The sequence below is a fragment of the Mauremys reevesii genome, linkage group 13, assembly GCF_016161935.1.
Source record: "Mauremys reevesii isolate NIE-2019 linkage group 13, ASM1616193v1, whole genome shotgun sequence".
NCBI lineage: Eukaryota > Metazoa > Chordata > Testudines > Geoemydidae > Mauremys > Mauremys reevesii.
Window position 1 is genome coordinate 14,295,986 of NC_052635.1, and position 26,188 is coordinate 14,322,173.

The 26,188-nt window shown below is 49.8% G+C and overlaps 1 protein-coding gene and 1 pseudogene across 1 annotated transcript; one reads left to right on the forward strand and one right to left on the reverse strand.

The window, feature by feature from the left end:
* Window positions 1-316: 316 nt before the first annotated feature.
* LOC120380065 lies at window positions 317-1,254 on the reverse strand (annotated as a pseudogene).
* A 14,111-nt stretch (window positions 1,255-15,365) lies between these two features.
* LOC120380066 (olfactory receptor 14A16-like) lies at window positions 15,366-16,040 on the forward strand. Its single transcript, XM_039497568.1, has 2 exons — window positions 15,366-15,770; window positions 15,831-16,040. The coding sequence occupies exons 1-2, from the start codon at window positions 15,366-15,368 to the stop codon at window positions 16,038-16,040; spliced, it is 615 nt and encodes a 204-aa protein (XP_039353502.1).
* Window positions 16,041-26,188: the final 10,148 nt, after the last annotated feature.

Consider the following 26,188-nt stretch of genomic DNA (forward strand, 5'->3'; position numbering starts at 1 on the left):
GCTCGAGCTGGTTTTGCATTGCGTTATTGAAATGGAACCCCTAGATACTGAACCTGACCCTTGTTGCTGCCAACTCAGAGGGGCAGAAGGGTTACATATACAAGAGAGTTACTCCATAGATTCCTTTGAGTTCGTCCATACAACTACAGCATTGTTCCATAGATACTAGAAAGTTATTCAACAGATACTATAGGTTTAATTAATAGGTACTGCAGAGTTATTCTGGAATAACTGAGGCCAAAATTGGCCTTACACATTACAATTAAAACACAAATAAAGTACAAATACTCAAATTTCTTCACTTTGCAATAGTGCTTTAACTTTTCACTCGCCAGGATATGTACTTGTTGATTAACTTCCTCATGGAGCTTTTGATCTCCTTGTTCCTCAGGGTGTAGATCATGGGGTTGGTGAGCGGGAAGACCACAGTGTGGAACACAGCCACCACCTTCTCCAGGGGGGCGGCCTGGAAGGGCAGGGCGTAGATGTAGATGGCCGGGCCGCACATCACGAAGACCACGATGATGTGTGAGACGCAGGTGGAGGCCACTTTGCTCTCCCACCTGGGGGAGTGAGTCCGCAGCCGGAGCAGCAGGGCGGCATAGGAGATGAGGAGGAGGATGAAGCACATCATGATGACCACACCATTGTTGAGGAACATGATCATCTCCACCGCGTAGGTGTCAGTGCAGGCCAGCTTCACCAGCTGATGGACATCACAGAAGAAGTTGTCCAGGATGTTGGGGCCACAGAAGGGCAGCTGGATGGACAGACCAAAGAGGATGATGCCATGAACGAAGCCCCCTGCCCACGCTGCCCCCACCAGGGTGCAGCAGATCTCTCTGTTCATGAGCGTGGCATAGCGCAGAGGTTTGCAGATGGCCACGTAGCGGTCATAGGCCATGGCCATGAGCAGGAAGGCCTCGGCGCCTCCCAGGAAGTGGAGGAAGAAAAGGTGGGCCATGCAGCCCCTATAGGAGATGGTCTTGCAGAGGGAGAAGAAGTCGGCCAGCATCTTCGGAGGGGTGACTGAGCAGTAGCAGATGTCCAGGAAGGCCAGGTTAGCCAGGAAAAAATACATGGGGGAGCTCAGGCAGGGGTCACTCTGGATGGTGAAGATAATGAGGAAATTCCCTGGGAGGATGATGATGTAGAAGAGCAGGAAGAGAAAAAGAGGAGCAGCTGGACCTCCTGCATCTGGGATAGTCCCAGCAGTATGAACTCTGTCGCCCCCGTGCAGTTCCCCTGCTCCATCCCATCTATGTAGATCCCTGTCTTGCACACACATGGAGAATGAGAATGGATATGGTGACTCGATATTACAGCTGGTCGAAAAATGGAAAAAACATTTTTTATTAACAACATTCAAGATCATTTTTTTGTTTCCAAGGGCAGTAGAGAGAGAGAAGGCTCTGTAGAAATTAATAAAATGCTTGGAGGCAATTTTGACTCTTAGTTATACCAGTTCAGATTCTAGAGTTACCCACAGAGTTAGCAAACAGATGCTACAGAGTTACTCCATAGATATTATTAAATGGTTGGAGTTATTCAATAGATGCTATGGAATTATTCAACAGATATATCAAATGGAAGAGAATGGTGTCCTTTGCAGATTAATTCCAGTTCTGCAGTTTCATGTTGAGTCTGTTTCTGAATTTTTGTTGTTGAAGAATTGCCACTTTCAGGTCTGCTAATGAGTGACCAGGAGACTGAAGTGTTCTCCTACTGGTTTTTCAATGTTATGATTCCTGATATAAGATTTGTGTCCATTCATTCTTTTGCTTAGAGTATGTCCAGTTTGGCCAATGTACATGGCAGAGGGACATTGCTGGCACATGATGGGATATATCACATTGGTAGATGTGCAGGTGACCGAGCCCCTGATGATGTGGCTGATGTGGTTGGGTCCTGTGATGGTGTCCCTAGAATAGATACGTGGACAGAGTTGGAATCGAGGTTTGTTGCAGGGTTTGGTTCCTGGGTTGGTACTTTTGTTGTGTGGTTGCTGGTGAGTATTTGTTTCAGGTTGGAGAGCTGTTTGTAAGCGAGGACAAACTGGGCAAAGCTGGAGGCTTTCCACACAAAATACCAAAGCTGTATATTGGGCAAAAAGTGGAACAACTTGATTTGTGATGCAGACGTTTACCGTCGCTCCGGTCTACAGACTACTGGGGCCGTTGTCCACAGCCAGCATCTGACACTTTTTGGACATGTCACCAGAATCACAGAATCGTAGGACTGGAAGGGATCTCAAGAGGTCATCTAGCCCAGTCCCCTGCACTCATGGCAGGACTAACTAGAATTCCACGAGACGTTCCAGCGAACGCTGTTCTCTGGGTGGCTTGTAAGATGCGGGATAAAATTCCACCAACCAAGAGGTGGAGACGGACCCCAGTTACATGAGTTCATCACATCTGTTCCAACCTTGTACTCCTGGCCCATCAAGCCCTTGTGGCCACGTGGGAATGGACCAAATGGTGAATGATCTCTACGCCATCAGTATCTGAGGTCCCTGCAATGGCGGGAAATTGACCAGCTGAGATAGGCCCAATTGATTCCAGCAGGCGCCCTGCAGAGGAAGGTCCCTGCCAATCTGACCTGGAGTAAATGCCTTCCCCATGCCAAATCTGGGGTCAGTTTGACCCTGAGCATGGGAGCGGGAGAGAGAAGGGCCGATGCCACCTCAGATGCTGGCCCACCCCCTCCAGGATCCCATCTCAGCCAGGACTATCTATGATGGGTAGAAACCATCCTCTCATTTCCAACTTGACTTTGTCCATGGCCAGTTGATCCCCACTTGTTCCTGTGCCAGCGTTGTCCTTTAGTGTCAGTAGCTCTTCACTCTCCCTGGGATTTGCCACATCCCCTCTCAGCCGAGCAAGCCAACCTTTTCCGGTCCCATCTCATACTATCGGCCTTGCTTGCCTTGGGAGCCCCTCTTGGCTCCTGCTCAGTTTGCCTTCATCTTTCTTAAACCCGGGTGACCAGAGTTGCTCACAGGATTGCAGAGGAGGCTCCCCGGTGCCTTATCCAACGGCACTAATATTTCTCTGCCTCCACTGGAAATACCTCTCCTAATACATCCTAGGGCGCATTAGCCCTTCTCGCAGCCACGCAACATTGGTGGCTCCTAGTTACCCTTTGTACTGACACCGCCTCCCAACTCTGTATCGTCGGCCAATTTCATCAGCGCACTCCCGCCTTTTGTGCCAAGGTCATTATTAAAAATATTAACTCAGACTGGTCCCAAGACCGATCCTTGAGGAGCTCCACCTCCCTCATTTATTAGGAAATTAGCCTCCCTCCACCCCAATCATTCCCCTTTCAGCACAGCCCATTAGCTCTTCTCCAGTCCTATGGTGCCACCCCTAGATGGATAGGTGTGTTAAAATCCTTGCCACTGGGCTTGCAATATCCTGTGTCAGTTCATTCAGTATTCAGGGCTGGTGTGTGTGTGGGGGAGATCATCTGGTCCCTCAGTTTGAGTGCATTGAGCTTGTTAAGTTTTGCTTCCACTTCATTGGATGTGATAATTTCCATTTCTATGCCCACATTCCCATCAGCCATCCCACCTGCATGCCCATGTTACCCATTATCTTTTTACTGCAAAATGAATCCTTCTTCCCGCTTCCCTTCCACCCCAGACCGGAAGAGACCCATCCAGCCGCTATCCTCCTCAAGGCAGCACCAGGGCTCTCAGATTCATTGGAGAATTGGTCTGATACCAACAAGTGGAAATTCAATAAAGACAAGTGTAAAGTACTTCATTTAGGAAGGACAAATGAAATACTCAGTGGCAAGATGGGGAATGACAGGCTAGGAGGTGGCACTGCGGAAAAGGATCTGGGGTTAGAGTGGATCACAGATTGAATATGAGTCATGAATGTGTTGCACTTGCAATAAAGCCCAATACCATTCTGGGGCATATTAACGGGAGTGTGGGATGTAAGACACAGGAGGGAATTGTCCTGCTCTGCTCGGCACTGGTGGGGCCCGCCTGGGTCCAGTTCTGGGTGCCGCACTTTGGGAAAGAGGTGGAGAAAATGGAGAGAGTCCAGACGAGAGCAGTAATAAGGATAAAAAGTTTAGCAAACCTGACCTGTGAGGAAGGGTTAAAAGCACTGGGCAGGTTTCGTCTGGAGAAAAGAAGACTGAGGGTGGGTCTCAGAACAGAATTCAAAAGGCCGTTAGACGGAGGCTGTGGACCAATGGTCCTCCATGTCCACTGAGGACAGGACAAGAAGTAACGGGCTTAATCTGCAGCCAGGGAGAGGTTGGTTAGAGATTAGGAAAAAATGACGAACCCTGAGCTCCGAATGGGTTTCCAGGGAGGTTGTGGAATCCCTGTCACTGGGGGAGTTTCAGACCGTGTGGGATAAACGCCTGCCAGGGCTGCTCTAGGTTTGCTTGGCCCTGCCTCAGCGCAGGGGCCTGGACTTGACAGTCTCAAGGTCCCTTCCAGCCCCACACGTCTCTTTTTCCATCTGCCCATGCGACCTTGTCCCCTGCCTTCCCCACCACCCCGGATCAGTCGGATACTCCAGCGAACCTGCGACTCCAGCCTCCCTGAGCCACTGGTATCTGCAGGCCTGTGCCCGACCTCACTGCCCAGCCAGCTCAGACCAATGGTCCCTCCCATCCTTGGTCCTGCTACCTGCAGCAACAAAATGGCCATGCATCCCAGCCAGGTCCCTGCTGGACCAGACAACTTGTCCATCTAGCCCAGTTTCTCCCCTGCTGTCCTGGAGGAAGAAATGGACTGTGGGTCAGGATAGAGGGGTAGCTGCAGAGATCTCTGTGTGTGTGTGTGTGTGCGGGGGGGGGACGGACCCCCAGGGCTAATAACCCTGCTAGCCCAGCCCTGGGCTTCCCCAGCTCTGCTGGTGCTCCTCACTCCTGACCCGCAGCCCCTGCTAGCCCAGCCCTGGGCTCCCTCCCCAGCTCTGCCGGTGCCCCTCACTCCTGACCCGCAGCCCCCTGCTAGCCCAGCCCTGGGCCCAGCAGCCCTGCCGGTGCCCCTCACTCCCGACCCGCAACCTCCTGCTCTCCCAGTCCTGGGCTGCCCCCAGCTCTGCTGGTGCTCCTCACTTCTGACCCGCAGCCCCTGCTAGCCCAGCCCTGTCCCTCCTCAGATCTGCCAGTGCCCCTCACTCCTGACACGCAGCTCCCTGCTAGCCCAGCCCTGGGTTCCCTGCCCCAAATCCACCGGTGCCCCTGACACCCAACCTGCAGACCCTGCTAGCCCAGCCCTGGGCTGCCCCCAGCTCTGCTGGTGCCCCTCAGTCGCACTGTCCAAAGCAGTAAATTCCACATAGTGCACCCGGCTGGGCTAACCCCTTGGACTGGTCACTCACCGTGTGTTGACAGCAATGGAGTGGGGGGAGTGGTGCTCAGAAATGTCACATCTTGTCTCCCTCTTGCTGCTTGGCTCTCCCTGCCTTTGTACCATCTGAGACCTTCTTGTGGCTCTATCTGCTGCAGCGCTGGCGGTCGGGGTGGGGTCACGGATGCTGAGATTCCCAGAGCTCTGGGCTCCCAGCTCTGAGCTCCTGGGGGCTAGTTGAAAAGTTAGCGAAGAGCCTGACTTCGCTGTTTCTATTTATACTTGGGGGAGGGACTGCAACCAGCTCTGTGGCTGTGCCGCGCCCGGCGCAACGGGGCCCTGGTCTCGGTCGGGGTCTGTGCAGCGCCCGGCACAATGGGGCCCTGGTCTCAGTCGGGGTCTGTGCAGCTCCTGGCACAATGGGGCCCTGGTCTCAGTCGGGGTCTGTGCAGCGCCCGGCACAATGGGGCCCTGGTCTCAGTCGGGGTCTGTGCCGCGCCCGGCGCAACGGGGCCCTGGTCTCATTCAGGGTCTGTGCAGCGCCCGGCACAACGGGGCCCTGATCTCGGTCGGGGTCTGTGCAGCGCCCGGCACAACGGGGCCCTGGTCTCGGTCGGGGTCTGTGCAGCGCCCGGCACAACGGGGCCCTGGTCTCAGTCGGGGTCTGTGCAGCGCCCGGCACAACGGGGCCCTGGTCTCAATCAGGGTCTGTGCAGCACCTGGCACAACGGGGCCCTGGTCTCGGTCGGGGTCTGTGCAGCTCCTGGCACAACGGGGCCCTGGTCTCGGTCGGGGTCTGTGCAGCGCCCGGCGCAACGGGGCCCTGGTCTCGGTCGGGGTCTGTGCAGCACCCGGCACAACGGGGCCCTGGTCTCGGTCGGGGTCTGTGCAGCGCCCGGCACAACGGGGCCCTGGTCTCGGTCGGGGTCTGTGCAGCTCCTGGCACAACGGGGCCCTGGTCTCGGTCGGGGTCTGTGCAGCTCCTGGCACAACGGGGCCCTGGTCTCGGTCGGGGTCTGTGCAGCTCCTGGCACAACGGGGCCCTGGTCTCGGTCGGGGTCTGTGCAGCGCCCGGCGCAATGGGGCCCTGGTCTCGGTCGGGGTCTGTGCAGCACCCGGCACGACGGGGCCCTGGTCTCAGTCGGGGTCTGTGCAGCACCCGGCACAACGGGGCCCTGGTCTCGGTCGGGGTCTGTGCAGCACCCGCACAACGGGCCCTGATCTCGGTCGGGTCTGTGCAGCTCCTGGCACAACGGGCCCTGGTCTCGGTCGGGTCTGTGCAGCTCCTGGCACAACGGGGCCCTGGTCTCGGTCTGGGTCTGTGCAGCTCCTGGCACAACGGGGCCCTGGTCTCGGTCAGGGTCTGTTCAGCACCCGGCACAACGGGGCCCTGGTCTCGGTCGGGGTCTGTGCAGCACCCGGCACAACGGGGCCCTGGTCTCGGTCGGGGTCTGTGCCGCGCCCGGCACAACGGGCCCTGATCTCGGCCGGGTCTGTGCAGCTCCTGGCACAACGGGCCCTGGTCTCGGTCGGGTCTGTGCAGCTCCTGGCACAACGGGGCCCTGGTCTCGGTCTGGGTCTGTGCAGCTCCTGGCACAACGGGGCCCTGGTCTCGGTCAGGGTCTGTTCAGCACCCGGCACAACGGGGCCCTGGTCTCGGTCGGGGTCTGTGCAGCACCCGGCACAACGGGGCCCTGGTCTCGGTCGGGGTCTGTGCCGCGCCCGGCACAACGGGGCCCTGATCTCGGTCGGGGTCTGTGCAGCTCCTGGCACAACGGGGCCCTGGTCTCGGTCGGGGTCTGTGCAGCTCCTGGCACAACGGGGCCCTGGTCTCGGTCGGGGTCTGTGCAGCTCCTGGCACAACGGGGCCCTGGTCTCGGTCGGGTCTGTGCAGCTCCTGGCACAACGGGCCCTGGTCTCGGTCGGGGTCTGTGCAGCACCCGCACAACGGGCCCTGATCTCGGTCGGGGTCTGTGCAGCGCCCGCGCAACGGGGCCCTGGTCTCGGTCGGGGTCTGTGCAGCACCCGGCGCAACGGGGCCCTGGTCTCGGTCGGGGTCTGTGCAGCACCCGGCACAACGGGGCCCTGGTCTCAGTCAGGGTCTGTGCAGCTCCTGGCACAACGGGGCCCTGGTCTCGGTCTGGGTCTGTGCAGCTCCTGGCACAACGGTGCCCTGGTCTCGGTCTGGGTCTGTGCAGCTCCTGGCACAACGGGGCCCTGGTCTCGGTCACAGCCCCTAAATGCTAGCATGGAATGTACCAGATTGTGTATCACATGTATATCTGCCCCTGCAGTACAATTAAAGGTTACATCAAAATATCCTGCAGGCACAAAGGGAAGAGTTAAGGCTGTTTGCCCAACTGTGTCTTGAATTTGCTCAATCATACAACTTTAATTTACACATCAATGTGCAATTTTCCAGGCTTTTTGTTATTTATTTTTTAAAGAAAGAATGTGAAAAAAATAAAAACATAAAACTAGGGCTGTCAGTTAGCTGCTGTTAACACCTGCGATTAACGCACAGCACAATTCACACATTTTTTTTTTTAACGCACGTTAATCGCAGACCCTCTGGACGGGAGGGCAGCCTGAGCGGCTCTGAAACACCTGTTTGAGCAGACGCAGTAACTCAAGCTGCCACTAGAGGGTGGGAGGGGACGAGGCTACAGAAGTAAGAGATTTAGGCATAAACTTTAGTGGGTAAAAACCCCACTTCTTCAGATATCTGGACTTCTTCTCCACGCATCTGGCGAAGTGGGTTTTTTACCCACAAAAGCTGATGCCGAAATAAATCTGTTAGTCTTTAAGGTGCCACCGGACTCCTCGTTTTTGTGGATACAGACTAACACGGCTGCCCCTCGGATACAGAAGTAAGGTCGTTCTCATCCCTGTGTTTTTAAAGTAAAAACAGGGTGGCCAGGAGCTTGACAGAGTGACCCCCTTGTAGGGCTCACCCGATCCACCCTCCCCATGCCTCCCGGGCTGGGGCTGATCCCACCAGCTCCGCACTACCCACGGCGGCGTCTCCCCCTCCCATCCCTGTGCTCCTGCAGCTGTGGCTGACCCCCATCCTGAGCTCAGCGGCTGATCCAACACCCTAAAGCCCTGTGCCATCCACAGCTTGGGCTCACCCCCCTTCCCGAGCCCTGTGATGTCTGCAGCTGGGGCTGGGGCTTCCCCCTCCCTCTCCGAGCCCCATGCCACCCAGGGCTGGGCCTGATCCCATCTGCCCCGAAGCCCCATGCCGCCCAAGGCTGGGCCTGACCCCCATCCCGAGCTCAGGGGCTGATCCCCCCGAGCTCCATGCCTCCCCAGGCTGAGGCCAATTTCCCCCCCTCAACCCTGCCCCCGGTCTGCCCCGCCCAGGGGTCAGTTCTGAAGCCAGAACTGCCTTTGAGCAGCAAATTTCTCCAATTCCCTGCTGGTGGGCAGGGGCAGTGCTGCCTTCAGGTGACCCCAGGCAGCAGCCGCCTCTATTTGCTCTGTCTTGCAGCCAGGATGAATGTCCAGGTTTGGCGAAGAAGTAGGGAGGCCAGGACAGAGCTGAAAAAGGGGCCTGTCCTGGCCCAAAATGGGACGTATCGGCACCCTAGCCAGCCCGGGCCCTATTGTTCCCGGCCTTCCGCTCACTCCCGGGACCAACCCCCCTGCGTCGTGCCCCATTGGCCCTAGCCGGCCGCTCCTTCTGGGGGACCCCATAGAGAATACGGCCTGGCAAGCTCAGCTTCCCTGCACCAACCTCTCCTCCTCTGCAGTATGAGGAGTCCCTGAGGTAAAATCCACCCTCCCTTGCAAACAGGGGCTCACTCAGCTGAAGGGATCCCTCCTAGCTCAGTAAAAGTAGGTGAGTCTGGCGAGCCCAGTACCAGAAACCACCCTTCCAGAAGCAGCAGCAAGACACCTCCTCACCCTCCTCCTGCACAAGTCATTGCTTGCTCCTCCCCAATGTCACCCCATGTCCTCCCAGACCATCCTCCTGCACAAGTCATTGCTTGCTCCTCCCCAATGTCACCCCATGTCCTCCCAGACTGTCCTCCTGCACAAGTCATTGCTTACCTCTCCCCTCCCCTGTGCTCCCCCAGCACTGGATGCTTGTACGTCTGAGCGACTGACTGAACAAGAAGTAGGACTGAGTGGACTTGTAGGCTGTACAGTTTTACATTGTTTTATTGTTAAGTGCAATTATTCTTTTTTACATAATTCTACATTTGTAAGTTCAACGCTCATGATAAAGAGATTGCACTACAGGACTTCAGTGCAGTGAAGTTTCTGTTTTTTACAGTGCAAATGTTTGTAACAAAAATAAATAGAAAGTGAGCACTGTACACTTTGCATTCTGTGTTGTAATTGAAATCAATATATTTGAAAATGTAGAAAACATGCAAAACTATTTACATAAATGGTGTTCTATACTTGTTTAACAGCATGATTAATCGCGATTAATTTTTTTAATCGCTTGACAGCCCTACATAAAACCAATGACTGTCAGGGTCTGGACTGCGGCTTCCCAGCTCTGCGAACATGCTGGAGAGAGAGCGAGAAGAGTGTGGGTTGCCTGTATAACCTTGACTTTCTTACTGATTCTGGAAGAAGTGTGATCCTGTGGCCAAGCCCTTGGAGTGGGTCTCAGACCCCCTGGGTTCAATTCCCAGCATAGCTCCTGACCTGGGGCTTTTCAGTGGTGTTAGCAAACTCTTTTAGGCATCATTAAACATTCCAGCCTTAATCTCTGTGGCCTCAGTTTCCCAAGGGCAAGTGTTCCTCCTTTCAGCCACTGTCTGTCTGCCTTGCCTATGCAGATTGTAAGGTCTTTGGGGCAGGGATATATACTAGGGTCCTTTTGCTACGAGTTTGCACAGTGCCTGGAACAATGGGATCTGAACTCAGGGCCCTCTGCTCACAGACGTGGTGTAGCGCAGATGATCCATGTACCAGCCGTAAGCTGTGTCCGCCCCCAGGCTGTGGAGAAGGAAGAGCTGGGCCATGCAGGCCCTGTTGGCAGGCCCAGCTCCAGGCACCAGCGCAGAAAGCAGGTGCTTGGGGTGGCCAATGGGAGAGGGTGGCACGTCCGGCTCTTGGGCGGCAATTCGGCGGTGGGTCCCGAAGTGCCGGAGAAGAAGAAAGTGGCGTGGTGGAGCTACCGCCGATTGCGATTGCAGCTTCCCCTCCCCCCAACCGCTTGGGGTGGCAAAAACCCTGGCGCCGGCCCTGCCAGTAGGGTGACCAGACAGCAAATGTGAAAAATCAGGACAGGAGGTGGGGGGTAATAGGTGCCTATATAAGACAAAGGCCCGGATATCGGGACTGTCCTTATAAAATCAGGACATCTGGTCACCCTAAGGCCTGGTAGGAGCTGGTCTTGCAGTGGGAGAAGACGTTGCCCAGCCTCTTTGGGCAGGTGATGGGGCAGTAGCAGAAGACCAGGTTGTCTGGGAAATAATACAGGAGGGAGCCTGGAGAGGGGGGCACATGGTGAAGAAGTTGGATGGGAGGAGGAGGATGTAGAAGAGCGAGAAGAGGGTTAGCTGGACTTTGAGGGTCTGGGATAGCCCCACCAGCACAAACTCTGTCGCCCTCAGGAGGCTCCCAGGCTCCTTCCCAGCAGTGCGGGTCCCTGTCGTACAGCACCTACCATTAAGGAGCACCTCAGTGGGTAACAACACTTTGAGCCAAGGGATGGACTCCGCTTGCAGGGGCCTGGCTGCAGCCTCCACTGGCTTCTCCATCTCTGGATCTGCTCCACACACTGACCTCAACGGAGCTCTGCCCATTCCCACCAGCTGGGGATCTGGCCCCATTGACTCCAAAAGGGGTGAGTCTGATAGGCTCCATTTTACAGATGGGTACACTGAGGCATGGCAGGCAGCAGAAGTGACTTGCACAAAGTGACTCAAAGGCAGCAATGACTAGAACCCCAGAGTCCTTATCACTAACCTCCTAGAGTTCGGAATAGAACCCAGGAGCCCTGGCTTCCAGCCCCTGCTGTGCTAACCACTAGACTCCACTCCACTCCCAAGTCTGGGGACAGAACCCAGGAATCCTGGATCCCAGCCTCCCCTGCTCCAACCCCTAGATCCCATTCCTGTTCCCCATCCCAATCCCAATCCTGGAGCTGTGATAGAACCCAGGAGTCCTGGATTCCAGTCCCCTTTGCGCTAACTACTAGACCCCTCTGCCCTCCGAGAGCTGGGAATCCTCACTCAGGTCCCCTCTGTTTTCTAAGCACTAGTCCCCGCTCGGCGTTCTGACCTGGTTCCCTTTCTTGGCAGCACCCACCTCACTTTCTCCCCAGGCTCAGACCCTTCTCTTTCAGGGCAGGTTTTAACCAACCCATGAGGCGATTTGGCCTTTGAACCCAGGGCCCCCTGATTATCTCTGGACACCTAAGGGAGCTGGAGGCACATCCCTGCTGCTCTTAGTCTCAGATTCCTGGGCACCCCCTTTTTTCACAGACACCAAGTGAGGGATACACTTTGAGCGCCAGTCACGGCACTGGCCAGACTCCTAGGCTGTGGATGGTTGTCACGGTGACCGAAGGGATCTGGCACACGAAAGCTCAGAGACCCCAAGAAAGACTCCGACTGAAAAGTTCTGTGCTGCCTAAACCGGCCACGTGTCCTGATTTTACCAGGCCCCTGACTCGCCCTGGCTAGCGCGGTGTCGCCCCTGGTTTTTGCATGATGTTCCAGGGTCACGCAGCTTCCTTTGGAGGGCACATTTGTGAGAATTCCTCTATCAACACATGTGGACGGCCATTTTCAAAGGTATGTCTAGGCTGCAAAGAGAAACCCACTGCGCCCAGTCTCAGAGCTGGGGTGAACTGACCAGGGCTTGGGCTGTGGGGTCATCGGAAAGCTGGCGAGGGAGGAGGTCTCATGGCTATTGTTAGCCCCCCGCCCCAGCTGGAGCTCGGTGATCGTGGATCAGTGGACCCAGGCGCTGAGACTCAGGTTTCTTTGCAGTGTAGATGTGCCAGAAGAGACCTGGGCTACAACGAATGAGAACTGTGTGTTTGAACCTCAGTCAGCAGGGCCGGCTTTATGACCCGCGGGCCCGATTAGAATACTCAGTGGCGGGGCGTCCGCTCTGGGTTTTCCGCGGCACCGAAGGACCCCCTGCTGCCGAAATGCCACCAAAGACCCCCTGGAGTAGACCCCCCTGCCGCCGAAATGCCACTGAAGACACCCGGAGTGGGTCCCCTTAGGTGCGGGCGCGGGGCCCGATTCCCGGGAATCAGGTGAATTGGCTTAAAGCTGGTCCTGCCTGTCAGTGAGTTTGACAATTTCAGTTGCTTTTGTTTTCTTCATAGCTACAAAATACACATTCAGGCTGGAATGAGTTGAATTTCCCCTGTGTTTACTGGGAAGAAAGTCCAGGGGAACGAGCGCTCAGTGGGAGGAATTTATGTTTGGAGTTTGACTCACAATCTTTCCTCTAGACCCTGCTGCCTCACTGTAATTGTGATTCTTTTATGTTCTGGAAACTCTGCAGGAAAGTAGAGGGCAAGAGAAATGAACTGTTGCCTCTGGTCCGCTGCTTTGGGCTGTGCAGGGCTCCTGGGAGTATGTCCCACCAGACGTGAGTAAATCACCGACACACAGCTCACCTGAAGAGAGCACAGATCTCAGTGTATTTCCAGCAGTCCAGCCTCCCTGGGAGGGGGAACGGCCTCTCCTAATACAGTGCTAGGGGCCAGGGCTGCCTGGGGTGGGGGCAAGTGGGGCAATTTGCCTCAGGCCCCGCCAGGGCCCCCACAAGAGTTTTTCAGGGCCCTTGGAGTGGGGTCCTTCACTTGCTCCAGGGGCCCTGGAAAACTCTCACAGGGCCCGGGCCCCCAGAGCTTCTTCCGCTCTGGGTCTTTGGCGGCAATTCGACTGTGGGGGCCCCCCGCCGCCGAAGATCCCAGGCCCCCTGAATCCTCGGGCGGCCTTGCTAGGGGCATTAGACAGCTCGATGGAGGGCTGTGTCTGGGGCTGGAGGGGGAGGGGTAACCAATCACAGTCTGTAGCTGGAGGAGAAAAGACTTCTCACTCTGGGAGAATTCCACACAGCCCAGCACCATAAGTTTGCTCCTGCAGTGAAATATATTTGGGAGGTCGCAGAGTGGCACTTTCAAGACAAAATTGTAAATGACGATATGTATTTTTTCAGAGTTTCACTCTTAGCTCACTTTGGGCAGGGGAAACTGAGGCAGTCCAAAGCAGTTAGCTTAGGAAAGAGAGGGCAGAATATCCGTGCCTCAGTTCCCACCTATGGGCAGTGGAGGAATTTACCAGATTGATGTTCACATGTTTTAGAATGGATTCAGCAGTGTAAATGAAAATTGTCCAAAAGAGACAAACTGTGACAAACACTTTCAGCTGATTGTTATTTTTCTCTCTGTATGCAGTCATTTGTTATTGCTGCGTGTCTTATCTGTTTGATTGTATTTCTCTCTCTCTATTAGTTTTTTTTTCTATCTACCTGTTAGTTAGGTTAGTTCTGTGTTTCTCTCTTACTCTCTGTATCTATGTTTTGCTTCCTTGTTTCTCTCTATTAGTTTCTTGTTACATCTATCTATCTATCTATCTATCTATGTATCTAAGATAGGATTGAAATGATCTGGACAAGCTGGCGAAATGGTTTGAAGTAACTAGGATGACATTCAATAAGGATAAATGCACAGCACTCCATTCAGAAAGGAACCGTCAGTTGCACACCTACACAGTGGGAAATGACTGCCTAGGAAGGAATCCTGGAAAAGGGATCTAGTGGGTCACAAGCTAAATATAAGTCAATAGTGTAACACTGTTGCAAAAAACGCAAACACCATTCTGGGATGGCTTAGGAGGAGACCTGTAAGCAAGACATGAGAAGTGATTCCTCTGCTCTACTCCACACTGTATAATCAGTCTTCCTCTTACTCAGTTCTCCTACTGGAGCTGTTCCATTTTGTAGGACTAATTAAATATTATTTAGGCCAGAGAGAGAGTTTTGTTGAAACAAATATGTTTCCATGAAAAGTTTTGGTTTTGATGAATCAGCATTTTCCTCTGAAAAAAATCCTGACCAGCTCTACTTCTATAAATAAAAATGAAACTGTGACAAGTTTAATTTCATTGTCTGAGATACGTGAAATTCAGCCAGTGAATATCAAGATTTTTTTCTCTTCTAATAAATGTAGTAATTTATTATAAACATCAATAAGGATATTTGTTCTTAAGAAATATTTGATTTTTAATTTGACAATATCCTTTGAGGATTACGGTTCAAAACCTCGATATTGTTCACAGGTTAGTAAGTTATTAAAAATAACCTGCCTTTTAAATGAAGTAGTTTCAAAGGCTAACTTTCTCTAGAGAAGGCAGAGGAATGCAATCTGATAAATTAAAACCTTCAATCTCTTGTCAATACTTTAATGTAAAAGAAGCTTCAAATCAAAAGCTAGCAATTAACAACATAGCAAAATGTACATGTACCTTCATACTAACCAGCCATTTCAATCCCCACCTCAGCACCAATTTACATACTTTAAATTGCATACTTTATTTTTGGTGTAGAGTTTTTTATGCAAACAAAATGATCAATCTTTTTATTTAAAGTCTTGTTTGTGTGTCAGAAAATATGATGAATTTAAATAATTGCATATGTGTGTGTGTGTGTGGGGGGTGTTAGATCTCCTCCTCACCCCAATGTAAACCAGGAGTAACTCCACTGGAGTCAGTGGGGTGTTTCCCCCCCAGTCCCATGTTACACCAATCTTCACAAGCTCAGGGTCTGACTCAGGGAAGTTAAGGTGGTTTTCACAAGAGGAGAGTTATGTAACTGATCTAATCCTCTTCCTCTTGTCCCCCGATCTGCAGCCATCACAAGATGTCCTGAGAAAAAAAATGTCCAACTGAACCACAGTGACCGAGTTCCTTCAGGGATTCTCTGATGTTTAGGAGCTGCAAATTTTGCACTTTGTGGTGTTTCTAGTGATTTACCTGGCAGCCCTGATGGGGAACCTTCTTATCTTCATGGTTATAGCCTGTGACCACCACCTTCGCTCCCACATGTACTAATGAATCTGGCCGTCCTAGACCTTGGCTCCATCTCTGTCCCCATCCCCAAATCCATGGCCAATTCCCTCAGGAACACCACGTTGACTTCCTATGCTGGATGCGTTGCCCAAGTCTTTTTCCTCCTCTTCTTGGAGCCAGAGGATTTTTGCCTTCTCACCATCATGGCGTACAACCGATACGTCGCCATCTGCCAACCACTCCTCTGCGAGAGAGTGATAAACAGGGGAGCTCGTGTCCGAACGGCAGCCGGTGCCTGGATCAGTGGGCTTCTCTACTGCATGCTACACACTGGGAACACGTTTGCATTAACCTTCTGTGGCGGCAACATGGTGGATCAGTTCTTCTGTGAAATCCCCCAGCTGCTCAAGCTGACCTGCGCTGATTCCTATCTGTGCGAATTTGGGGTTCTTACCTTTAGTGCATGTTTAATCTTAGGTTGTTTTGTTTTTATCATTGTGATGTAGATTCAAATCTTCACCATGGTGCTGAGAATCCCCTCTGTGCAGGGCCAGTATAAAGCCTTCTCCACCTGCCTGCCTCACCTCACTGTGGTCTTCTTGGTTGTTTACACTGGTGTCTTTGCCTACCTGAAACCCACCTCCAACTCTCCATCAGGTCTGGATTTTGTGGTGGCTGTTCTCTATTCCTTATTGCAGCCCATCATGAATCCATAAGAAAGGGAATGAACATAAGAGGGAATGAACAGAACAGGTAATCATCAAATGATCCATCCCCTGTCACTCATTCCTAGCTTCTGGCAAACAGGCCAGGGACACCATCCCTGCCCATCCTGGCTAATAGCCATTGATTGACCTATCATCCATGAATTTATCTAGTTCTTTTTTTAACCCTGTTATGGTCTTGGCTCTCACAACGTCCTCTGTCAAGGATTTCCCCTGGTTGACTATGCATTGTGTGAATAAATATTTCCTTTTATTTGTTTTAAACCTGCTGCCTATTAACTTCATTTGGTGACCCCTAGTTCTTGTATTATGATTAGTAGTAAACAACATTTCTTTATCTACTTTCTCCACACCAGTTATGATTTTATAGGCCTCAATCATATCTCCCCTTAGCCCTGTCTTTTACAAGCTGAAAAGTCCCAGTCTTATTAATTTCTCCTCATACGGAAGATGTTCCATACCCCTAATAATTTCTGTTGCCCTTTTCGGAACCTTTTCCAATTCCAATATATCGTTTTTTGAGATGGGATGACCACATCTGGACACAGTATTCAAGATGTGGGCATACCATTGATTTATACAGGGGCTGCTCTAGGCACCAGCAAAGCAAGCAGGTGCTTGGGGCAGCCCATTTGCAGGGGTGGCAGCCCATAGGGATCCAACCTGGGAGCTGAGAACCAACAGGGGGTTCTGGGAGCTGTAGTTCTTTGGTTAACTCCCTGCCTATAGAGCCAGCCCTGGAGCAGGGAAAGAACCACATTTCCCAGCATCCCCTTGGCTGCTATCAACAGGAAAGGGAGAAGGAGGGAGTATGGTAGCTGAAAGCATATGCTGCAGCTTGCTGTGAATGGAAAGCTCACTGCTAGAGCGGGGTGGCCCTGTGAATGGGGACAAGTGTGCCCAAGGAGTAGAAGGTTTTGGCCCAGATATCCCCTTCTGAAGACATCCCCAGACTGGCTTAGGGATACTGGTGTGACCTCCCCTTGCAGCCCCCAAAGAAGGAACTGGGGGGACTAAATGGACAGTGCCCCTCTCTATCTGAAGCCTAGCAAGGGAGGTATGTGGATCCCACTAGAATTTAAAATGAAAAGTAAGGGAGAGGAGGCTCTACTAGAGGACTTCGGCAGCTTTAGATACAGTCAGGGGCGGCTCTAGGCATTTTGCTGCCCCAAGCGTGGCGGGCAGGCTGCCTTTGGTGGCTTGCCTGCAGGAGGTCCCCGGTCCTGCGAATTTGGAGGCAGCCTGTGGGAGGTCTGTTGAAGCCGCGGGACCAGCGGATCCTCCGCAGGCATGCCAGCAAAGACAGCCTGCCTGCTGCCCTCGCGACCACCGGCAGAGCGCCCCCTGCGGCTTGCCGCCCCAAGCACGCACTTGGGGTGCTGGTGCCTGGAGCCGCCCCTGGATACAGTATGAGGCATGTGGGAGGATTTCCACTTCTGAGCCATGGAAGCAGAAATTGACTTTTCCTTTCCAGATTTAGCTAATATTCAGAAAGGGAATCTAGCATCTGCCTTCCAGATTTGAACACCCTCAAAGTTCAGGAGTGCTCAAGCTCAATTTGGTCAGCTGTTACTTCATTTTTCCCAAATCAAATATACTGATCCACTGTAATTTGCTGTGGAAAAAGTAGGATAAAATTGAGCAAGAAATGCTTCCCAGTGGTTATTAGGACTGGAATTGCTATTTTCAACAGCTATTGCTTTTTTTTTTTAGTTGTATTTGTTTAAAAGGAAGACAGTGATATTGCATTGACAAATTCCCCATAGAAACAAAGAGTGGAACAAAAGAATAATAAAGGCACCTTGACTTTTCCTCATTTATGGAGGACAGTCTTATAATATGAATCCAGATATCCTCCAATCACACAAGCCGAAAATTGTTCCACTTTACTGCAGTTCTGTAACCATATGGGAACCAATCCTGTCTGTGCTCTGTGCACATCCAAAATTCCTGCTGAATGACCTGCCTTGGGAGCGAGTTACCAGTGACCCTGAGACAGCAGGAGGGTGCAGGTTGGGGGGAGAGCCCAGGGCTGGGGTGGCAGGGGGGTGGGGGAGGGCACTGGTGGGGGGGAAAGGGGGAAGCCCAGTGCTGGGGTGGCAGGGGTGTGGCTGTGGGTGTGGGTGTGGGTGTGGGTGTGGGGAGAGAACCCAGGGCTGGGGCAGCAGGGGAGTGCGGGGCGGGAGCCCAGGGCTGGGGTGGGGGGCAGCCAAAATTTTTTTTTGCTTGGGGCAGCAAAACGCCTAGAGCCAGCCCTGGATTTATATAGAGGCAATATGATATTTTCTGTCCTATTATCTATCTCTTTCTTAATTATTCCCAGCATTCTGTTCACTTTTCTGACTGCCGCTGCACAGTGGGTGCATGTTTTCAGGAAACTATCCACAATGAGTCAAAGATCTCTTTCTTGAGTGGTAACACTAATTTAGACCACATCATTTTATATTTATAATTGGGATTATGTTTTCCAATGTGCATTACTTTACATTTATCAACATTACATTTCATCTGCCATTTTGTTGCCCGGTCACCCAGTTTTGAGAGTTCCTTTTTAGTCTGCCTGGGTCTTAACTATCTATAGTAATTTTGTATCATCTGAAAATTTTGCCACCTCACTGTTTATCCCTTTTTCCAGATCATTGATGAATATGTTGAATACGACTGGGCCCAGAACAGACCCCTGGGGGACACCACTATTTACCTCTCTCCATTCTGAAAACTGACCATTTATAGCTACCCTTTATTTCCTATCTTTTAACCAGTTACCAGTCCATGAGAGAACCTTCCCTCTTATCCCATGGCAGATTACTTTGCGTAAGAGCCTTTGGTGAGGGACCTTGTCAAAGGCTTTCTGAAAATCTAAGTACACTATATCCACTGGATCCCCTTTGTCCGCATGCTTGTTGACCCCCTCATAGAATTCTAGTAAATTGGTGATGCATGATTTTCTTTTACTAAAACATGTTGACTCTTCCTCAACAAATTATATGTCTGACAGTATTGTTCTTTATTATAGTTTCAATCAATTTGCCCGGTACTGAAGTCAGTCTTACAGGCCTGTAATTCCTCAGATCACCTCTGGAGCCCTTTTAAAAAGTTTCAGAGGGGTAGCCGTGTTAGTCTGGTTCTGTAGAAGCAGCAAAGAATCCTGTGGCACCTTATAGACTAACAGACGTTTTGCAGCATGAGCTTTCGTGGGTGAATAGTGACCATTTATACCTACCCTTTGTTTCCTATCTTTTAACCAGTTACCAATCCATGAGAGCACCTTCCCTCTTATCCCATGGCAGATTACTTTGCGTAAGAGCCTTTGGTGAGGGACCTTGTCAAAGGCTTTCTTGCATCCGAAGAAGTGGGTATTCACCCACGAAAGCTCATGCTGCAAAACGTCTGTTAGTCTATAAGGTGCCACAGGATTCTTTGCTGCTTTTAAAAAGTTGGCATCATATTAGCTATCCTCCAATCATCTGTTACAAAAGCTGCTTTAAATGATAGGTTACAGACTACAGTTATTAGTTCTGCAATTTCACATTTGAGTTCCTTCAGAACTCTTTGGTGCATACCATCTGGTCCTGGTGACTTATTGCTGTTTAATTTATCAATTTGTTCCAAAACCTCCTCTAATGACACCTCAGTCTGGGACAGTTCCTCAGATACATAATCTGAAAAGAATGGCTCAGGTTTGGAAATCTCCCTCACATCCTCAGCCGTGAAAACTGATGCTAAGAATTCATTTAATTTCTCTGCAATGGCCTTATCATCCTTGAGTGCTACTTTAACACCTGTTGGGTTCCAGGACCCATTTAAGGTGTCAAGAAACTTTATCTCTGTATTCCGTCCTGAGGTGATATATACCCAATCCATATGGGGATAACTGAAATCCCCCATTATTATTATTGAGGTTTTTTTTAATTTTAATAGCCTCTCTAGTCTCTCTGAGCATTTCACAGTCACTATTGCCATCCTGGTCAGGTGTTCGGCAGTATATCCCCAATGCTATGTTTTTATTATTCAAGCATGGAATTACTATCCATAGAGATTTTATGGTACAGTTTGGTTCATTTAAGACTTTTACTTCATTAGATTCTAAGTTTTCTTTCACATATAATGCTACTCCCCCACCAGCACAACCTGTTCTGTCCTTCTGATATATTTTGTACTGAGGTATTACCGTATCCCATTGATTATCCTCATTCTACTGAGTTTCTGTGATGCCTATTATATCACTATCCAATATTATATAGGATATTATATCAATATTAATTTTGATATGGCTAAATGTAAATGTTTAGGAACATCTAGAAACAAAGAATTAGGCCATACTTACAGAATGGGGAACTCTATCCTTTGATTTGGGGGTTGTGGAGATACTCAGCTGAACATGAACTTTCAATACAATAGACGTGAATGCAATCCTTTGATGTGGAAATAAGAGATTCTCAATTAGGAGTAGAGATGTTGTTTTACCTGTATATTTGGCAGTGGTGCTACTGCTGCTGGAATACTCTTCTCCTCTCCACAGTTCAAGAAGTTGTACATAAATTGGAGTGGGTTCAGAGAAGAGCCATGAGACTGATTAAAGGATTGGAAAAATGCCATCTATTGGTAGACTCAAGGAGCTCAATGTATTAAGTTTAACAAAGGTAACGTTAAGGGGTGGCTGTCAGAAAAGTTTAGTTTAGTTTAGTTTTGCTTTGTTTTGTTTTTCCTCCTAAAAATTCTCTTCAGCTAAAGGGAAAGAGGCTAGGGAATGTTGTTAGAATAAAAGTGTTATTTAATTTTCTGAATTTCAAATGCTTTAAGGAGCTGAATTCCCATTTTCAAAAGTGCCCCAATAATTTCCTAGCGGCATCTAAATATCGTTAAAACTTGGCCTTAGTAACTTGGGAGTTTAAGGACTTCTTTATGCTTTTAGCACTACAGCGGTATAGCTGCAGCCTAGTCCATGTATTTTTAGAGAACCTTCACCATTAGCATTTGCCATCTTGTTAATATTAAGACAATATTTGCAATAATTATTTTGAGCCCTATTTTCAAATGTTGGCTTTTTTTTGGTCCCAATCCTGAAAAGTGACCCATCTCGGCAGACTTCTGTCTTGAAGTTCTCAGACTATTTTTAAAGCACATGGACTGTGCAACAGTAGAGAGATTCTGTTGTGGAAGGTTCCTCTCTCATTTGTGATCCTCTGCCTCTCCATCCAGATGAAATTATGGGGACTACCCACCTTGCCCATTAAACATCACATAACATCCCAGCACAAGCTACAGAAAGTGTTCATATGGAAATGTGACATTAGGATACCATTAGTAACTGGATTAAAGGTTAAGAACTATGGACCTAGCCCAGGGCCCTAGCTCCAGGAGTCATGGAATTACAGCAGAATCTCAGTTTTTTATTTTTTTAAACAAAAGTAATTTTCTATTCTTCATGGACTTGAAAGCTAGAAAACAACCCATAACTAAGATGATAGCCAGGGCCGGTGCTACCATTAAGGTGAACTAGGCGGTTGCCTAGGTGCCAAGATTTGGGGCGCCAAAAGCGGTGCCCCAATTTTTTAGAGCGGTTCATCCCCAAGTGCACGGTCACTGCTCCACTTCTCCTGCCTCCCAGGCTTGCAGCGCCAATCAGCTGTTTGGCACCGCAAGCCTAGGAGGAGAATTAGAGCAGAGCAGTGTGCTGGGGAGGACACGGAGCAGAGGTGAGCTGGGGCGGGAGCCTCAGGGTAGGGGAGCTGCCGCGAGGGTGGGGGCGCCTCAGGGGAGGGGAGGGGGAGCTGCTGCAGGGCTGGAGGAGGGGGCACAAGGTAGAAGTTTCGCCTAGGGTGCGAAACTTCCTTGCACCGGCCCTGATGATAGCAAATGTAACCAATACAACATCTGCCTGAGTCTGCAGAGAACCTGATACAGGGAAGATGTTAACTCCAGATGAGGAGTTAACTCTACCACATGGATCAATTCTGGGAGATACAACCCAGTTTTTTACAGATGTGCTACTACTTCTCTCTTCTCTTTCCAGGAGTACCTCTGAAGTTGCCTGCCTCATGCTGGAGTAGGAGCTTTCTCGGGGTGGGTGTCTGTGACTGGGCCTTTCCCTGCTCTCTGATCCCTCACCATCCCTGTTATGTTATCTAGCTGCCGCAGACCTGATGTTTATATAGTCATCAGCCAATCTCCCAGATGGTGCCCACCTCACACATTTTTATGAACCCCCTGATCTCAAGATCTTCGACTATTTCAGGGTTATTAAAATGGGATGGAGGTTCTAAGTAATAAGAATCTCAAATACAGAAACAAACATAAAACTAGGGATCATGGTACAGATACTCAGGTCACGTCAACTGGAATAGCTCCATAGCACTAGGCAAATTTACACCATCTGGGCATCTGGCCTGTTTACACAAAGTATGTGTGTGGGCGGGACTGATGTATAACAGATATGGATCTGGCCCCTTTGACTCCAATGGTGCGACAGCTGATTTACACCACATGGGGATCTGACCCTTCTTATTGGTTCAGTCTCTCTGACATACCTACAATCAGTGTGAAATAAACAGTTTTAAGATGGCATATAGCATCACACCTGCAGTGTAATGTGCCTTTTATTTTTGTGTTCGTGTTCATAGAATTTCTGAAAGCAAGCAAGCAAGCAAGCAAGGCAGGCCATCCATCCCTATAAAAGTTGAAATTCAGATACAGAAAAATCTCTGCAACACTGAATTCCTCCAAAGTTCTGTCCCCAGTGGAAATGAATCGCTCCTTAGCCATTAAAAGTTACACTCTGGCAATTAATCCCATGGGGCAAAGAGCTGAGAACATGCCAACTGGATAGAAACTTTTGTCTTTCATTCAGTTCAGACTCATGGGCAAATAAAACTGATTTGAAATTATTTTAGGGGACATATCCCCAGATGGTGTCAATCTGCATTAGCCTCAGTGGAGTTAATGGTGAAAACTGACATAGCTTCATCGCCTTTTTAGGGCCAGATCCCCAGCAAATGTAAAACAAAATCCCTCCATTGAAATCAAAGGGCCACATCTCCACTTGGTGTAAAGAGCCCGAACTCCTCTGAACTCAACGGAACTGTGTCAGTTTACACCATTTTAGGACATTACACAGAGCTTTTAGTATTTGCCTCCAGGTACCTCTTAGTGACCAACATCAAACAGTCAGAGCAGCCTCAGCTGTGGGTTCCTGCGGTGGCTGCATCCCAAGAGCTGCTGACGAAATGCAGGAGAAAAAAAAAGTTTCTACTCCCCCATGTCCCTGCCTGCAGGTATATGGGATCTTGGGAACAATTACCACATGGGTGGGGTGCAAAATAAACTTTATTAAGAAAATACAAAAACAGGGAAAATTCAATAGTGAGGGGTATGGGGTTGTTAAGGTAGACAACTGGGGAGGGGTTTCTGTTTGGTGAACAGTAAGGGGGTTTCAATAGTGGGGTACAACACAGTAGGATACAATACAGTGGGTAATCAGTTAACACTGAGGTATAAATGTAACAGGTAGCTAGCGATTTCTATGTAAAAAGGTGTGTCACAGCAGCATATAACCAACTAACAGTTATGGATAAAATGTGTTAAATAACAAACAATTTTAGGTAAAATGTGTCACAGTGGTGTAAATGTAGAATGTGAGGGGTATCAGAGAGGAAGAAAGTAACCAATGGGGTTTTATGCTAGAGATTTAAACTTAGTAAGACAGAGCAAACAGGCTGCAAGCTTAAGCAGCAGAGAGAGTGTAACAAGGTAGAAGGACGCAGAGAAGCTGGGGGGGGGGGTTTGCAGTGGGAAGACAGACTTAATTACAATTATACAGAACACAGCAAAATCTTATCTATGATCTAACTTAACCAAGACTACACAAATTAAAACACAATGCAACAATTCTCTAAGCCTAACTTACAAAGTATAATGCTAAACTTAACTTAATGGGTGCACCTTATGCTAAGGATAGTTCCAGAGGGCTGAGTGGTGTGTGTCCAGGACACAGCTCCAAAGAGGGGGGGGGTGACTGCAGCAGTGGGGTGGCTGAAAGCAGGCTTATTTCTAGCAGCAAAGGCACTGCAGAACTAGAAACAGATTACAGATACAGACCAAGGAGTTAGCTTCGGTCTGTCTGTTGGGGAAACAGAACCAGCAGCTAGGACGGGGTGGGGTGGGAGTGTAAGAGAGGTTTTAAGACACAGACCAAGGTTTAGCTTGAGTCTGTGTGCTGGGGAGACAGAGCCAGCAGCTAAAATAATAAAATAAAAGTATAGAAAGTTTCACAGAGGGATTCTTACCATCCCCCAAGGCAGCAGCAGAGGCAGAAGCAGCAAGAACATCAGAAGGCTCGGTACAGTCTTGATAATCAGGAGATCTCTCAGGCAGCAATTCATTCTTCGTGGGTTTTTTTTCCAAAAACGGGGGTACGCTCAAAAATAAAACGAGAGCGGAGAAAGGACCCCCAGAACCCCTGGTTGATCAGACCAGGCAGCAATGCAAGAACCTTTCTGAAGTCTGTTAAAAAATGTCTGTTTTTAAAGGCAAACCCTGGCAGCTTCCCGCCAGTAACTCTGATTGGCTCCCCCTCTTACAGGGAGGAGAGAAGGCAGGGAGAAGACTGCAGGCAGCCACAGAGGCATGTTTGGACTAGTCCTGAGCCCAGAGGTATGACTCATGCCCAGGATCTTAAAAACACAATAGGTCTTGCAGCTCTGGACAGTGCCCACCCTACACCAAGCCCAGGTTTTAACAAGGTGATAACAAGACTAACAGGGCAGTGGTCCCACTTAGCACAAGTGGCCATCCCTTTGAGAAGGGCAATGACTCTTGTTAAACAACTTAACAGCCACAGGAGGAAAACAAGAACAAAATGGAGTAAGGGGACAGCTTTAAGAAACAAAATGGAGCTGTAACAGACACCCCAGAGCTGTTTATGTGGCATTAATGAAGGAACAGGCTATTCCAGGCCTGCTGCGGCTCTGGTGCCAGTGGGCTCTGAGCTATCGTAGGTCACGTGTCTGTGCTACCAATATCTATTCTATTCTGCAATCCCCTTGGGAAGCCACATGGGACTCAGCCCTGCCTTGTTTTTAATCCAGGGTTCTTTCAGGGATGCTGCCATCATGTGAGATTCAGGTTGGGTGCTCTTCCCCCTCTCTGGTGTTTAGGGTCAGCTAGGGCAGCTTGTCAAGGTGGATTGTTCCTGAAGTGAGATCAGATTCAGCTATTTAGCCCCAGACAAGGTATACCCTGGGCTATGACTGTGTCTGAATCCTGCGTAGGCAAGGATCAATTTCAGAGCTGGGAGGGATTTCCAATCCCCAATCCCATTTACTCCTTCACATTTCAGCCAAGCCTGCCCAAAGAGGGGAGCTCCCATCTGTGGAATGGGTCCCCGTCTGCTAGGAACTGCAGAGAGACCCAGCAACTCAGTGAATATCGCAAAGAGACTGGGAGACAGCAGCTGGATAACACAGTGATGAGGCATTGTTGACAGGTGCAAAGAGAGACAGTGACAGAAGAATCCTGGCAGTGGACTGCCCAATGCTTCAGAGGCTGGGAAACAGTCCACAAAGACCCACACTGTAAGTCTGCTATTTCAGTTAAATATGTTTGGGTGCTAATATACTGGAGCAATGTAATACTAGAACTATGAGTTACAATTGGAACTCTTTGAAACTTTTATTATCATTTAATCAAATAGCTAGAGCTGCTCATTTTTTTCCAGCATAAAAATTTCTCTTTTCATTGAAATTGTAGAAACCAAGCCATTTTTTGGGTTTGTGACTCAAGAACCAAACAGGTGCTGTTAAAAAATGCTGAAAACTGAAAAATGTCCACAGAGTTTTTTTAAACAAGAAAAAAAAATTCCAATAGATACATTGATTTTAAGGATAGCACAGACCTATCACAATTTTTTTTTCAATTTAAAGCCCACTTTTCCTTTGAAATAATTTAAACAGAAAATATCGGAATTCTCCATATTGAAAACTAATATTTAAGCCAATGGGCCAGCATTGATATGGTCCAATAACACCCTCTGTTCCAATCACGTTTATTGCTCTTTCAAAAAGATTCTTGCAGAATGGTAAAATTGAGGAAGCGGCAATGTCAGTATCCTCAGAATAACAATCTTTATACCTTTCTAGCAG